Source organism: Podarcis melisellensis (genome assembly GCF_964234715.1).
Source record: "Podarcis melisellensis genome assembly, chromosome: 16".
NCBI lineage: Eukaryota > Metazoa > Chordata > Lepidosauria > Squamata > Lacertidae > Podarcis > Podarcis melisellensis.
Genome location: NC_138533.1, coordinates 5,226,084 through 5,240,585, shown reverse-complemented (window position 1 = coordinate 5,240,585; position 14,502 = coordinate 5,226,084). Strand labels below are relative to the sequence as shown.

Sequence of the window (14,502 nt, the reverse complement as noted above, 5' to 3'; positions counted from 1 at the left end):
GTGACTTTAGGGTACTTAGTGCAAAACTATCTCCTTGAGTTGACATGACAAAAATTGTCAGTGTGGACTTCTTGATGTTTTTAGCAATAGCCTGCTTACTTTTTGGTAGCAACCCTCTCACCCAACACCCCAGAAAGTATTTTTCAAGCTTCTTTTTATGACTTGGGGCTTTCCTTTCCCCCAACTTTACATTCAATACATATGTTAAACACTAAATTTACGGTAAAAGAGCCCCCTCTAGCCAAATCTCACTGTCTAGGAGGACTTTAAAGTGCTGCCCATATTGACCTATTCCAGGGCTTATTTAAAACCAGATAACGACTGAAAACTTGGGTACTTTACAGCCAGAGAGAGACAAAAAAAAGGGACTTGCAAATATTTGGAGCTAGGAGTTAGGTAACAATATGCAAATAATGCTCTCACTAGGAAAGAAATGCAGGTTATCAACATACACGTGCAACTTAAATCTTGCCCAGGAATGCAAAACATCATGAAATAGAAAACCCCCCACTTACTTCACTTCCAGAAAATGAACAGGCCCAGACTTTGGTGGCTCTCCAGAGAGAGATTTGCAGGGCTGGGGAGTTTTGGGTTGCCGTATCACTGTTCCCTATAAAGAATAAACTTAGACACTTTCTAGAGAATCCCTTTGACGGATCGTCAGGATTGCGATGGAAGGTTGCAGAGGCAGCGGCCTCTGGACTTATTACCCCCCAGCTCTGTCTTGAAAGGCTCGCTAGTCTTATTGACCAAGGGAATTTGCCTCTGCTGCTGTGAAATCATCAGATCCTTGTCGCTGCCAACAACAGCTGAAGCTCCGGGCTCCAGGGAACAATGGGCCTGTGGGCAGCCCTCTGGCACTTGGGCCCCCTGTAAGGAGCGGGACGGCGCGTCCCGTACGGTCCAAGGGCGGACGGGTGCTTTGCATTCTCCTGGTCGTGGGCTGCCAGGAGCGTTGACAGGCAAAGCATGCGGACTATGCACAGGGGTCAGCTTGTGGCGTTTGCCTTATCTTTTCCAAAGGCAAGGAGGATGGATGAAGCTTCTTAAAGGAAAGTCGTGGGGCTTGGAGCCAGCCGTGCTGGAATTTGAGATTGCTTCTCCAGCCTCTGGGTTTGAAGCCCTGCAGGGTTTGCTCAGATTTGCTGGGGGCTCTTTCATTCTTGGAGGCTCTTGAGGGCTCATGTTAGGCTCTGCGTAGTTTCGTCGGTGCCCCAAATGCCTGGAAAGGCAATCCTATATCTTATTTCTTTATTGTATTCCTATCCCACCTTTTTCTCCAAGGAGCTCAAGGTGGCATACATGCAGGGTTCTCCCCATCCTCGTTTAATCCCCACAACAACCCTGCGAGGTAGGTTGGGTTGAGAGGCAATGGTTGGCTCAAGGTCACACCCGGTGGCTGAGAGGGGGGCATTCGAACCATGGCCTCCTAGGTCCAACTGTCTAACCAATGAAACGGTGGAATCTGCTATGATTAAATGGGCACAAGATGTTGGACATAACATTATGTTGGCTGACTGGGAACAGTTATGGACCACAGGTATGAAGTTTACGGCATGTAATGCCTTAAGAGAGAATATTATGAAAATGATATACAGGTGGTACATGACACCAGTCAAGCTTGCAAAAATCTATCATTTGCCTGATAATAAATGTTGGAAATGTAAAGAGATTGATGGTACATTCTTTCACCTTTGGTGGACGTGCCCAAGGATTAAAGCTTTCTGGGAGATGATCTATAATGAAATGAAGAAGGTATTTAAATATACCTTTTTGAAGAAACCAGAGGCCTTTCTCCTGGGCATGGTCGGCCAATTGGTGCTAAAGAAGGACAGAACTTTCTTTATGTACGCTAAAGCAGCAGCAAGAATACTCATCGCAAAGTATTGGAAGACACAAGATTTACCCACCAAGGAAGAATGGCAGATGAAGGTGATGGATTACATGGAATTGGCGGAAATGACTGGCAGAATCCGAGACCAGGGAGAAGAATCGGTAGAAGAAGGTTGGAAGAAGTTTAAAGACTATCTACAGAAACACTTCAAAATTAAGGAATGTTAGAAGGATGCTGGAATGAAGTTATGTGGTTTTAGCAGTAATGTTATAAAGGAGTATGTAAAAATGGGTTGTCAACAGGTGAGAATGTAAAGTCACAACATATCAAGATAAATGATTAAGATAAAAACAAAGATGGAAAGGATTTGCTGAATTAACTAATTGAACTAGAATACAAAAAAGGGAGGTGTGAGGAGGTCAAGGAAACAAGTAAATGAAAGATAAGCTATGGAAAAATTGATTTGTTTTTAATTTTTTGATTTTTCAGTTTTTTGTAATTTTTTGTTTTATTACTTTTTTTTCTTATGTTTGTAATCTTTTGAAATGTTAATAAATATTATTATACAAACAACTGTCTAACCACTGGCTCTCAAACAAGAGTTGCTTGGTGAGATTTGAACCAACAGCTTCCTGGTTCCCAGCTTACTCTTCTTAGACACTATGCTACACCAACTGCAAAAGTGGCTGCCAGCCGCAGCGACTATGCTCCACCTTCCCCTCCCTGTTTGTCTCCCAGAACCAGAAGAGGCATGAAAAGGGCAGAGGAGAGGTTGGCTGCATGCCGGCGCAGTCTCGGATTGCTTTTAAAAAACCCTGGAAAGGAGGAGACTTAGCTGTGGGGACCTTTGGTCTCAGCAGCTGCTTGAGGGGGCAGGCCTTCCCGGAGATGAGTTGCTGTGCTCATTAGGCCCGTGCAGCTCGTGGTTTTGCAACTCCAACTTGCACTATGTGGTTTATTGCTGGCTCCCTCCTCACAATGGGACAGTGCTCCATTTGCCCTCGTGGGCTAGCCTAATGATCTTTTTTCTCTGTTCCCGAGCCCTGCATCTCCTGTGTTGATTTTCCCAACAGAACCAGCGATGACATTTCGTGCTGCAGCGAACCTTTTGCCGAAAAACGCTTGGCGAGCCGCTGCAGTAGGTCAAGTGTTTTTGGGTCGCCTCCAGGCTGTGGGGATGTTTGCAGGAGGGATTCAAGCATGTTCTGGAAATATAAGGTAAAGGGACCCCTGACCATTAGGTCCAGTCGTGACTGACTCATCTCGCTCTATAGGCTAAGGGAGCCAGCGTTTGTCCACAGACAGCTTCCGAGTCATGATTAAGCCGCTTCTGGCAAACCAGAGCAGCACATGGAAACGCCGTTTTACCTTCCCGCCAGAGCGGTACCTATTTATCTACTTGCACTTTGACATGCTTTCAAACTGCTAGGTTGGCAGGAGCAGGGACCGAGCAACGGGAGCTCACCCCGTCGCGGGGATTCGAACCGCCGACCTTCTGATTGGCAAGTCCTAGGCTCTGTGGTTTAACCCACAGCGCCACCCGCATCCCTCTGGAAATGTAGGTTTGTGTAATTGAAGCCGATAAAAGCACTCTATCACGTTAGCGTAACACATTCCCAGCAGTGAGTGGAGCCAGAGGCAAAAAGTAGGTGGAGCAACGGATGCTAATTTTACCTTTGTGCAGTGAGCTAGTCTCTATGCTCGAACACCCTTCTCTATCCCCCACCCAGGCAAGCAAAGGGGCAACATCAGAGTTCAGTGAAACAATTCAGCCAGACAGAAATGCTCAAGGAGAAAGGGAAAGGGGGATAGCTGGGAGGAGTCCCGAGAGAAACTTGGAAGGCCATATCCAGCTCCTGGATGCCCTAAGGATGCCCACTTCTGCCATATTGCCAACAGATGCTCTTTAAAAAAAAAAAGAAAGCCAGACTTTCTGGGGTTAGGAAAGTGGAGCAGAATGAAAGTGTAGGATGAATGACTAATGGGAACATCCTGCAAGCTGAACGGGGGGAAACATAAACCAGACACGGTCTAACCACTGCGTAAGCTTTGTGCAAACAAGTCAGAATGAATGCTCAGAAAGTAGGTTGTCTTGAGTCGTAGGGAAAGCGTAGAGGAAGGTGGAAGTGTTTGGGGGGGGGCTGGTGTTTTCGGCAGGCCTGCCCGCTCCCCCTGGGAGCAAGCGATCTCTCCCTTTCCTGCTCAGCACCAGAGTGATAAATCCTGACTAGCCTCAGAGGGCCTCATCTGAGCCATTATAGAAAGTCAGCAGCAGGGGGAGAAATCAATACACCCCGGGCAGACGAGGCCATTCTGCTGGCTGGTCCTCCAGCCGCGGGGATTAGATGATAAAAGCCAGGATTGCTCTGGATTCTCTGCACGCCTGAAGCCTCCCATGACATCTGTGACGGAATCGCCCATCACGTTCGGGGTTCTGTTTTTGTGGCGTTCAAAGACCCGCAGCCAAAGACGCAGTGGGTTATTTTGAAGAAATATACAGTGGTACCTCAGGTTACATACGCTTCAGGTTACATACGCTTCAGGTTATACACTCCGCTAACCCAGAACTAGTGCTTCAGGTTAAAAACTTTGCCTTAGGATGAGAACAGAAATCTTGCTCCGGCGGCATGGCGGCAGCGGGAGGCCTCATTAGCTAAAGTGGTGCTTCAGGTTAAGAACAGTTTCAGGTTAAGAACAGACCTCCGGAACGAATTAAGTACTTAACCCGAGGTACCACTGTACAGACAAAACAAGAATGCTTGGATCCTCGGCTCCCTCTCCTCCAACATGTAGCCATAGGAAACTGCTTTATATTGAGTCAGAGCATGGATCCATCTAGTTCAGTACTGTCTACACTGACTGGCAGTGTAGATTCAGAGTTTCAGGCAGGAGACATTCCCAGCCCTGTCTGGAGAGATGTGGTCATGGAAGAGACACATGCCCAGTGTAAGCTGTATATTTTATCCCGCTTTAGGGCATGTGGACCACTGGTCTGGAAATAATCCAGCCTGTTTGGTATCACCACCAAACGATGTGTTTACACACATTAGTTGGCCAAGCTGCATTGTGAAGGGAGACCTAACCACTGGCCGCTGTTTACAATATCTATTTTATAAAGTGATCGTCTTAAAGTTGTACGTTCCACTGCAAGGGTACAGCTTTCGTTTTAAAGTTTATAGGCTATGTCGACTTTCTTGACCAAGTAAAGGCCATGTTGTTTTCAAGCACCTGGTCCTGTGCTGGTTTGGAACAACATGGTCAGCCTACATCCCTGGAGGTGTCAACGTGGTCAGCCTACATCCCTGGAGGTGTCTTTCCTTTCTTAAAATGAGGGGGAACTGCCAGGAGTCAAGCTTCGCCCAGATAAGAACATAAGATGTGCTCTCAGTGGCCCATATAGTCCCGCATCCTGTTATCACAGCAGCCGCCCAGTTGGTTGTAAGAACAGCCCCAAAAAGTACCTGAGCACAACACTACTCTCTCCCTTCTTGCAGTCTCCAGCTATTGGTATTCAGAAACGTGATCACTAGTAGCCATTGCATAGCCTTCCCTTCCAGGATGCTGTAACCTGACAGCCCTACCCCATTTAAAAATAATTGCAATTAATCAATGCATCATGGACATGTAAGGTGTCCTGGTTGCACTTCTCCAGGGGTGATGGGAAGGCCCATTGCTCCCCCATATCCAGGACGTTCCTGGCACTGACCAATCCGTCCTGATCCCCAGGCTAAGCCCACCCGGAGAGCTTTCAGAGCGAACCCTCGCTCTCTGAAGGGACCTCTCTGCTTCAGTCGGCATCAGCCTCACTTCAGTGGGAGCAGGAAGCTAGGGTGGGAGCGGTCACATGGGCGCCTCAGCTGACCCGCAAAGTGAATCACCGGCTTTGTTCTCCCCCAGCCGTTGTTTATGTCCCAGACAAAAGGATTGTTTATCATTTCTGGGGACACAGAAAAGTCCAGCAATGAAAGAGAGCTCTGTGCTTTGCGAGTCCGGTCCCCCGATGAGACGGGCTTGAGTTTTGTTTCCTTAGCTTTTTATACAAAATATTAAACGCCGTGGCGGGGGGGGGGGGCTTCTCCACTCTGCTGCAATGTTTGTGCAATTTGGGTGGGGTGAGAGGAAGTCTTGTTTGCAAGGCTGGCCTGCTGTTTTATACAAATCAATAGGAAACAGAGCTGTTTGCATTCTGTTTGGGCTGGAGGGGGGAGAGCAGGTACATTGACAAAACGCTTTTCATAGTGTTGAGCAAAAGCATCTCAAGCAGTGGATCCCAAACTTTTTAGTCCACCGTCCCCTTGGTCCCCTAGTGCACCCTATCCTATCCTATCCTATCCTATAAATAGCAGTAACTCAGAAAAGCAGTTTTCATGACGCACTAAGAATTCCAAACAGTAACCATTAATTGCACACTTATTCCAGATCCAATTAAAACTACTTAGTTTAATCAATTCAGCAAAACAGATGAACTTGATCAAGTGATACCAGCTTTTTCAAAGTCTGAGGGTCATTTAGCAAGACGACTAGGCTAGTTTCTACACACTCCTACATCAATGTCTGGTTTAAAGGCACTTAGCAGGAGTATGAAATCTGCTTTAACTATTTGTGCTTCTATCTTGTGAACCACCCTTGGATCATTTGAAGGATGGTATAAAAATAATCCAATAATAATAATACCTTAGAGACCAACTAAGTTTGTTCTGGGTATAATCTTTCGTGTGCATGCACACTTCTTCAGATACCAGAAGAATATCTGAAGGTATCTGAAGAAGTGTGCGTGCACACTAAAGCTTATACAGTGGTACCTCAGGTTACATACGCTTCAGGTTACATACGCTTCAGGTTACAGACTCCGCTAACGCAGAAATAGTGCTTCAGGTTAAGAACTTTGCTTCAGGATGAGAACAGAAATCGTGCTCCAGCGGCGTGGCGGCAGCAGTAGGCCCCCATTAGTTAAAGTGGTGCTTCAGGTTAAGAACAGTTTCAGGTTAAGTACGGACCTCCGGAACGAATTAAGTACTTAACCTGAGGTACCACTGCACTCAGAACAAATTTAGTTGGTCTCTAAGGTGCTACTGGACAAAAAGAAATTATTTTATTTTGACTGCGTCAGACCAACATGGCTACCTACCTGAGAATAATAACAGCAGCAGCAGCAGCAGCAACAACAACATTATCATTTCCAGTGCCCCCATGCTGCCCCCTTGGTCCTTAGTGCCCACCTAGGTAATCCCACCCCCAAGGGGGCAGGGCTGCCCATTTTGGGGGAGCACTTGTGTATTCTAAAGTGCATTTAAACTGTTCATATTTTTTTTAACTGAAAACATCCAAATACAGCATAACTTGATCAGTCAGCTGATTCGACACACACTGACAGGTGGTGGGGGAGCCCTTCATACAACTGTAATACAGTGGTACCTCAGGTTACATACGCTTCAGGTTACAGACTCCGCTAACCCAGAAATAGTACCTCAGGTTAAGAACTTTGCTTCAGGATGAGAACAGAAATTGTGCTCTGGCGGCGCAGCAGCAGCAGGAGGCCCCATTAGCTAAAGTGGTGCTTCAGGTTAAGAACAGTTTCAGGTTAAGTACAGACCTCCGGAATGAATTAAGTACTTAGTGCGAGGTACCACTGTATGTCCTTTCATGCTTAAACGGTCAGAGAGGCATTTTGGACAAATCTACAGGCCTCGGCTGGGACAAAGGCAGATTCAGCTATCTAGCAAAATGTTGCAGCGCACTTTCCCTGCTCTCTGTGAGTGACAGCCACATGTAATGACAACCTCTTCTTTCCCAAGGTTTCAGGAAGGCAGTGCCAGATTTACATATAAGCTAAACAAGCTATAGCTTAGGGACCCACTCTCTTGGAGGCCCCCCCCAAAAAATTGAAGAAAAAAACTGGATGTACATTTGCAAAACATAAGATAAAAAACAAATAAAATAAAGCCTACGTACAGCAACAGTGTTTTGTGTTGTGTAGGCTCCTATGATGTAAGTCATGGGCCCTGCCTGCTAGCCTGCTCCCTAAAATATCACTGGTTTGCTCATTTCTATATCAATTACTTTGATAAAATACACATTTTGTGATGTGCAAATTGCTTTAGATACCCGTGAGGTCCATAAATGACCATAAAGCATATATTCAACACAAAAAACAGCGACAATTTGTTGTGATAAAGGACAGTTGGACATATAAAGGGCCCCATTACCTTCAGTAGCCTGGGGCCTCATCAAACCCAAATCGGGACCTGCAGGCAGGTGACATTCCCAGACCCATCAGGGGATGTTCCACCCTGAGCGACAAACCCTTTCCCTAAAAGGATGGGCAAGATTCCAGTCCTCGTGGTGTTGCATAAAGAGTAGATTTAAGCAGGAACATTTGTTGTTGTTGTTTAGTCATTTAGTTGTGTCTGACTCTTCGTGACCCCCTGGACCAAAGCACGCCAGGCCCTCCTGTCTTCCACTGCCTCCCGCAGTTTGGTCAAATTCACGCGGGTAGCTTTGAGAACACTGTCCAATCATTTCGTCCTCTGTTGTCCCCTTCTCCTTGTGCCCTCCATCTTTCCCAACATCAGGGTCTTTTCCAGGGAGTCTTCTCTTCTCATGAGGTGGCCAAAGTCTTGGAGCCTCAGCTTCACGATCTGTCCTTCCAGTGAGCCCTCAGGGCTGATTTCCTTCAGAATGGATCGGTTTGATTTTCTTGCAGTCCATGGGACTCTCCAGAGTCTCCTCCAGCAGCATAATTCAAAAGCATTCAATCTTCAGCAATCAGCCTTCTTTATGGTCCAGCTCTCACTTCCATACATCACTAAAGCAGGAACATAGGAAACTGCATTATACCAAAGCAATCCATTGAGGTTTGCCTACCCAGCATTGTCTGCACTGACTGGCAGTGCTTCTCCGGGTTTTCAGAATTGGGGGATATTTCTGGAGATACAGGAGATGGAGGGGCCTTCTCTGCTCACAAAGCAGTTTACCCATCATGTTCACGGGGTGATTTGGGGCCAGTCATCAGAGCCTCGCATGCTTTACGTTTCTGAGCACAATTCAAAGTGTTGGTGCTGACCTTTCAAGCCCTAAACAGCCTTGTTCCTATATACCTGAAGGAGCGTCTCCACCCCCATCACTCAGCCCGGACACTGAGGTCCAGTGCCGAGGGCCTTCTGGCGGTTCCCTCACTGCAAGAAGCCAAGTTACAGGGAACCAGGCAGAGGGCCTTCTCAGTGGTGGCACCCACCCTGTGGAACGCCCTCCCACCAGATGTCAAGGCAATAAACAACTATTTTACTTTTAAAGGACAACTGAAGGCAGCCCTGTTTAGGGAGGTTTTTAATGTCTGACACTGTTTTGTTTTTAATATTTGGTTGGAAGCCGCCCAGAGTGGCTGAGGAAACCCAGCCATATGGGCGGGGTATAAATAATAAATTATATATTTATTATCAGCAACTCTTCCCAGCAGGTCATATAAAGGGGTCATGCATCATCAGGCCGTAGCTGTCTTCCAGTCTCCCTTTTTTAAAAAAAAGACCCCTGACCATTAGGTCCAGTCATGACCGACTCTGGGGTTGTGGCGCTCATCTCGCTTTATTGGCCGAGGGAGCCGGTGTACAGCTTCCGGGTCATGTGGCCAGCACGACTAAGCCGCTTCTGGCAAACCAGAGCAGCACACGGAAATGCCGTTTACCTTCCCGCCGGAGCGGTACCTATTTATCTACTTGCATTTTGACGTGCTTTCGAACTGCTAGGTTGATAGGAGCAGGGACCGAACAACGGGAACTCACCCTGTTGCGGGGATTTGAACCGCCAACCTTCTGATCAGCAAGTCCTAGGCTCTGTGGTTTAACCCACAGCGCCACCCGCATCCCACTCCAGTCTCCCTGCTCCATGCTTAAAAACCTGTTGCATTTTCTTGCGGAAAATGCCCGTTGTGTTTGTACCCAAGGGATTTAGAACCGTGAGGGCTAGCAGGAGAGCACCTGCTTTGCGTTCAAAAGGCCCAGATTCTGCCCTTGGCAGCATCTGAAGGTACAACTGGGTCTGTCTGGGAGAAAACAGCTTCCTAACGTCAGGGAGGGCGAGCTCAATTCCTCCTCAGGCCCAAAGGCAGGTGGCTTCGTAGGGATATTTACTGTCTCACGGCAAGAAGATGCCGCAATTTTGCCCCCTGATGCTCTGTGTCAGCTCAACAAAGGGAGATTATGATCCCAGCCCGGAATCGAGACAGCCAGTGACTGATGGAGAGATCACGTGAGTTCGCCGGTGGCCACAAGTCACCACAAGGGAAGGAGTGCGATAAAGAGGATAAGTGAAAGGGGATAAACACACGCGAACAGATGGCCGCCCGATACGCGAAGATGCTCAAGGGGGGGGGAGTGAGGCCTTTCGTGGGGGCCGGTGCTGATCTTGTCCCAGCTATGTGTGGAATCGGACAGCAGTGGGGTGACCTTTCATAAGACCGAATTTGGGGAGAGGAGAGAGATTCACACCGGCGCTGATTTGCAGAGAAGCCTCTGTGCTTCATTTTTGCAGCCAAAGGCAGAATTCCTAGCCTGAGGCTCCTGGTTGGAGCCACAGGAATGAGCGGAAACTGCTTTATACTGAGCCGGACACTTAAGAACATCAGGCGTTGCTGGCTCAGACTAAAGGAAGTCCATCTTAGCCCAGCCTTTCTCAACCATAGCTGTCAACCTTCCCTTTTTTTTGCGGGAAATTCCCTTATTCCAGCGCCATTTCCCGCTGCTATCCCGGATTGTTAGATATCCCGTAGACTGCCCCCGGGACAGGTGAGGCTGCTGATCCCTTATTTTCAAATATGAAAGTTGACAGCTATGTTTCTCAACCTGTGGGTCCCCAGAAGTTGGACTACAACTCCCATCACCCCTAGCTAGCAAGGCTGGAGCTCAGGAATGATGGGAGTTGTAGTCCAACAACATCTGGGGACCAACAGGTTGAGAAACGCTTCTAGCCCATGAGTAGGCAAACTAAGGCCCAGGGGCCAGATCTGGCCCATTCGCCTTCCCAATCCGGCCCGCGGACAGTCCGGGAATCAGCATGTTTTTACATGAGTAGAATGTGTCCTTTTATTTAAAATGCATCTCTGGGTTATTTGTGGGGCAAAGGAATTCGTTCATTTTTATTTTTTTTCAAAATATAGTCCGGCCCCCCACAAGGTCTGAGGGACAGTGGACTGGCCCCCTGTTGAAAAAGTTTGCTGACCCCTGATCTAGTCCAGTTGGTTAGTAGCCATCGATAGCCCTCTTCTCCTTGAATGCGTCTCGTCCAGCTCATTATGGCCTCCAAGCCCCTGTTCAGTCCCCGGGCAACCCATGTACACCATTACGCAATATTACAACATCTAGGACATCCATCGTTTGGGTAAATCCATGCGTCACATCCGCACTGCACATTTTAACATTTCATTTAAAGCACATGGCTTTCCCTCAAATAATCTTGGGGATTGCCGAATACCTCTCACAAAGCATCCCCTGGGGATTATCTAATTGATTTTTATTGTTATTCATGTTTTTATACTGTATTTTATGCTGCTTTTATAATTGTTTTAAAGTGTTTTACATTTGTTGTTAGCCGCCCTGAGCCCGGTTTTTGAACCGGGAAGGGCGGGGTAAAAATAAAAATTTATTATTATTTGTTATAAAGACACAATTATACATTTTAGAGGGACGCTGATGGCACTGTGGGTTAAACCACAGAGCCTAGGACTTGCCGATCAGAAGGTCGGTGGTTCGAATCCCTGCGACGGGGTGAACCCCCGTTGCTTGGTCCCTGCTCCTGCCCACCTAGCAGTTCAAAAGCATGTCAAAGTGCAAGTAGATAAACAGGTACCACTCCGGTGGGAAGGTAAACGGTGTTTCCGTGCGCTGCTCTGGTTTGCCAGAAGTGGCTTAGTCCTGCTGGCCACATGACCTGGAAGCTGTACACCGGCTCCCTTGGCCAATAAATCGAGAAGAGCGCTGCAACCCCAGAGTTGGTCATGACTGGACCTAATGGTCAGGGGTCCCTTTACCTTTACACATTATACAGCTTCTGGAGAATGCTGAAGAAAAGGAAACCAGAGGAAAAGGAGAGAAGAGAAGAGGGAGTGGAAAAAATAAAAAGGGCTGTCCTGTCAGTTGCGTAAAAGAAATTATTCTAAATATTCTCTCTAGAATGACATCCAGCTGATCTATTTTCTGCTAGGCAATGTTTTCCCAATCTTCCAATCCCAATGTCTCAGATTAATTCATTTCCCTTTTTACACAAAAAGTCCCAAAGGAACCACATTTTCCCCGCCTCCCTAAGGTTTGTTTCTGAGCCCAATGCATCAGTGAATCGCTGAAAGTGCAACAAGCTGGTATCCACTGCCTTATAAGCAGTGTGTTAATCTGGTCCATAATTGCATTTTGTCGGGGGGGGGGGGTTCCCCCCAGGGAGCCTAGTGTGATTTAAAACGCTTTAATCGTATCCGGAAAGGGCTCGTCGTTTTAATTGCTGCCTTGTTTCCTTGTAAATGTTTCCTTTATAGCATTGTTAGCGACAGGGTTTTCAAATATATGGTCTCAGGGAGACACTTTTTCCTAGCAGCCGTTTGCCATTATGCTGGGGTTGAATCTAGCAGAGCAAGATTCATGCGGCAATTTGGAGCTGATTTACTGTACTAAAACTCTCACACCTGGGGGGAACGAATGTGATATTTTTAGAAGTTTGTAAGAAGAGACAGCAGTCACGAAATTAAAAGACGCCTGCTTCTTGGGAGCAATGACAAACCTAGACAGCATCTTAAAAAGCAGAGACATCACCTTGCCAACAAAGGTCCGTATCTCTAAAGCTCTGGTTTTCCCAGTAGTGATGTATGGAAGTGAGAGCTGGACCATAAAGAAGGCTGATCGCCGAAGAATGGATGCTTTTGAATTCTGGTGCTGGAGGAGAGTCTTGAGAGTCCCATGGACTGCAAGAAGATCAAACCTCTCCATTCTGAAGGAAATCAGCCCTGAGTGCTCACTGGAAGGACAGATCCTGAAGCTGAAGCTCCAAGACTTTGGCCACCTCATGAGAAGAGAAGACTCCCTGGAAAAGACCCTGATGCTGGGAAAGATGGAGGGCACAAGGAGAAGGGGACGACGGAGGACGAGATGGTGGGACAGTGTTCTCGAAGCGACCAGCATGAGTCTGACCAAACTGCGGGAGGCAGTGGAAGACAGGAGTGCCTGGCGTGCTCTGGTCCATGGGGTCACAAAGAGTCGGACACGACTGAATGATTAAACAATGAAAGAAGAGTCCTGCTGGGTCAGGCCAGCGGCCCCTCTAGTCAAGCACCCTGTTCTCGCAGCGGCGAACCAGATGCCTGTGGGAAACCAGCAAGCGGGATTTGAACACAAGATCCCTCTCCTTTCCTGCGATTTCCAGCAACAGGCATCCAGGGGCGTCGCTGCCTCTGACCGTGGAGGCAGAGCACAGCCATTGTGGCAGGGAGCCATCGATACCCTTTATCCTCCATGAATTTCATAGGATCACAGAATTGCGGCACCCTTGGGGTCATCTAGTCCAACCCTCTGCAAATTCAGGGATGTATCGCAGCCATTCCATACAGGGATCAAACCGTCAACCTTGGTGTTACCAGCATATGCTCTAACCCACTGAGCTATCCAGATGGGGGGGGGGAATTATGTCATATATAAAGGTAAAGGGACCCTTGACCATTAGGTCCAGTCATGGCCGACTGTGGGATTGCGACACTCATCTCGCTTTATTGGCCAAGGGAGCCGGCATACAGCTTCCGGGTCATGTGGCCAGCAGACTAAGCCACTTCTGGTGAGCTAGAGCAGCGCATGGAAACGCTGTTTACCTTCCCGCTGGAGTGGTACCTATTTATCTACTTGCACTTTGACGTGCTTTCAAACTGCTAGGTTGGCAGGAGCAGGGACCGAACAACGGGAGCTCACCCCGTTTCGGGGATTCGAACCACCGACCTTCTGATCGGCAAATCCTAGGCTCTGTGGTTTAACCCACAGCGCCACTTGCGTCCCACATGTCATATATAGGATAAGGTGAAATAGTGAAATCAGTAGAATGGAAATAAACCTCATAATGGGAAAATAAAAAGAAATTTTATTGGACATTAATGACAATATGAATAAAAACAAAATGCAATTGAGGTAATTAACAGTATTTGTAAATGAATATAGACAGACAAGAAGATTTGTATATACAGAAAGATTTATTTGTATACAGACACCGTATGGACAAAGATGGAAGAAGAACAATATACAAAATGGAGAAAGATAATGCGAATTTAGAGGTGACATATAAAAAAGCCAGAAGAAGGAAGGAGGAGCTTTTCAGGATGTTTTAGATACAGTGGTACCTCAGGTTAAGTACTTAATTCGTTTCGGAGGTCCGTACTTAACCTGAAACTGTTCTTAACCTGAAGCACCACTTTAACTAATGGGGCCTCCTGCTGCTGCCACGCCGCTGGAGCACGATTTCTGTTCTCATCCTGAAGCAAAGTTCTTAACCTGAAGCACTATTTCTGGGTTAGCGGAGTCTGTAACCTGAAGCGTATGTAACCTGAGGTACCACTGTATTTGTCCAGTTCTCTTTCTGACGCTGTTCAAGCTTGCTGGCCGGAAAGGGCCTCCTGCAGCAGTGAGTTCCATCGTGGCAGCTTGGGGGGA

General features: G+C 47.3%; 2 protein-coding genes and 1 long non-coding RNA gene across 3 annotated transcripts in view; 1 reads left to right on the top strand and 2 right to left on the bottom strand.

The window, feature by feature from the left end:
- OTUD7B (OTU deubiquitinase 7B) overlaps window positions 1–625 on the bottom strand; it is a 42,353-nt gene extending 41,728 nt beyond the window's left edge. The window contains exon 1 of the mRNA XM_081891385.1: window positions 516–625. The gene's annotated coding sequence lies outside the window, so the exon portion shown is untranslated. The remainder of the gene's footprint in view (window positions 1–515) is intronic.
- LOC309358770 overlaps window positions 1–3,622 on the bottom strand; it is a 104,714-nt gene extending 101,092 nt beyond the window's left edge. Inside the window, exon 1 of the long non-coding RNA XR_014163579.1 lies at window positions 3,222–3,622. This is a non-coding gene — a long non-coding RNA (uncharacterized lncRNA). The remainder of the gene's footprint in view (window positions 1–3,221) is intronic.
- The window catches only part of VPS45 (vacuolar protein sorting 45 homolog), a 59,253-nt gene continuing 47,650 nt past the window's right edge, over window positions 2,900–14,502 (top strand). The window contains exon 1 of the mRNA XM_081891582.1: window positions 2,900–3,005. Coding sequence (XP_081747708.1) covers window positions 2,916–3,005 — 90 coding nt within the window. The 5' untranslated portion in view covers window positions 2,900–2,915. The remainder of the gene's footprint in view (window positions 3,006–14,502) is intronic.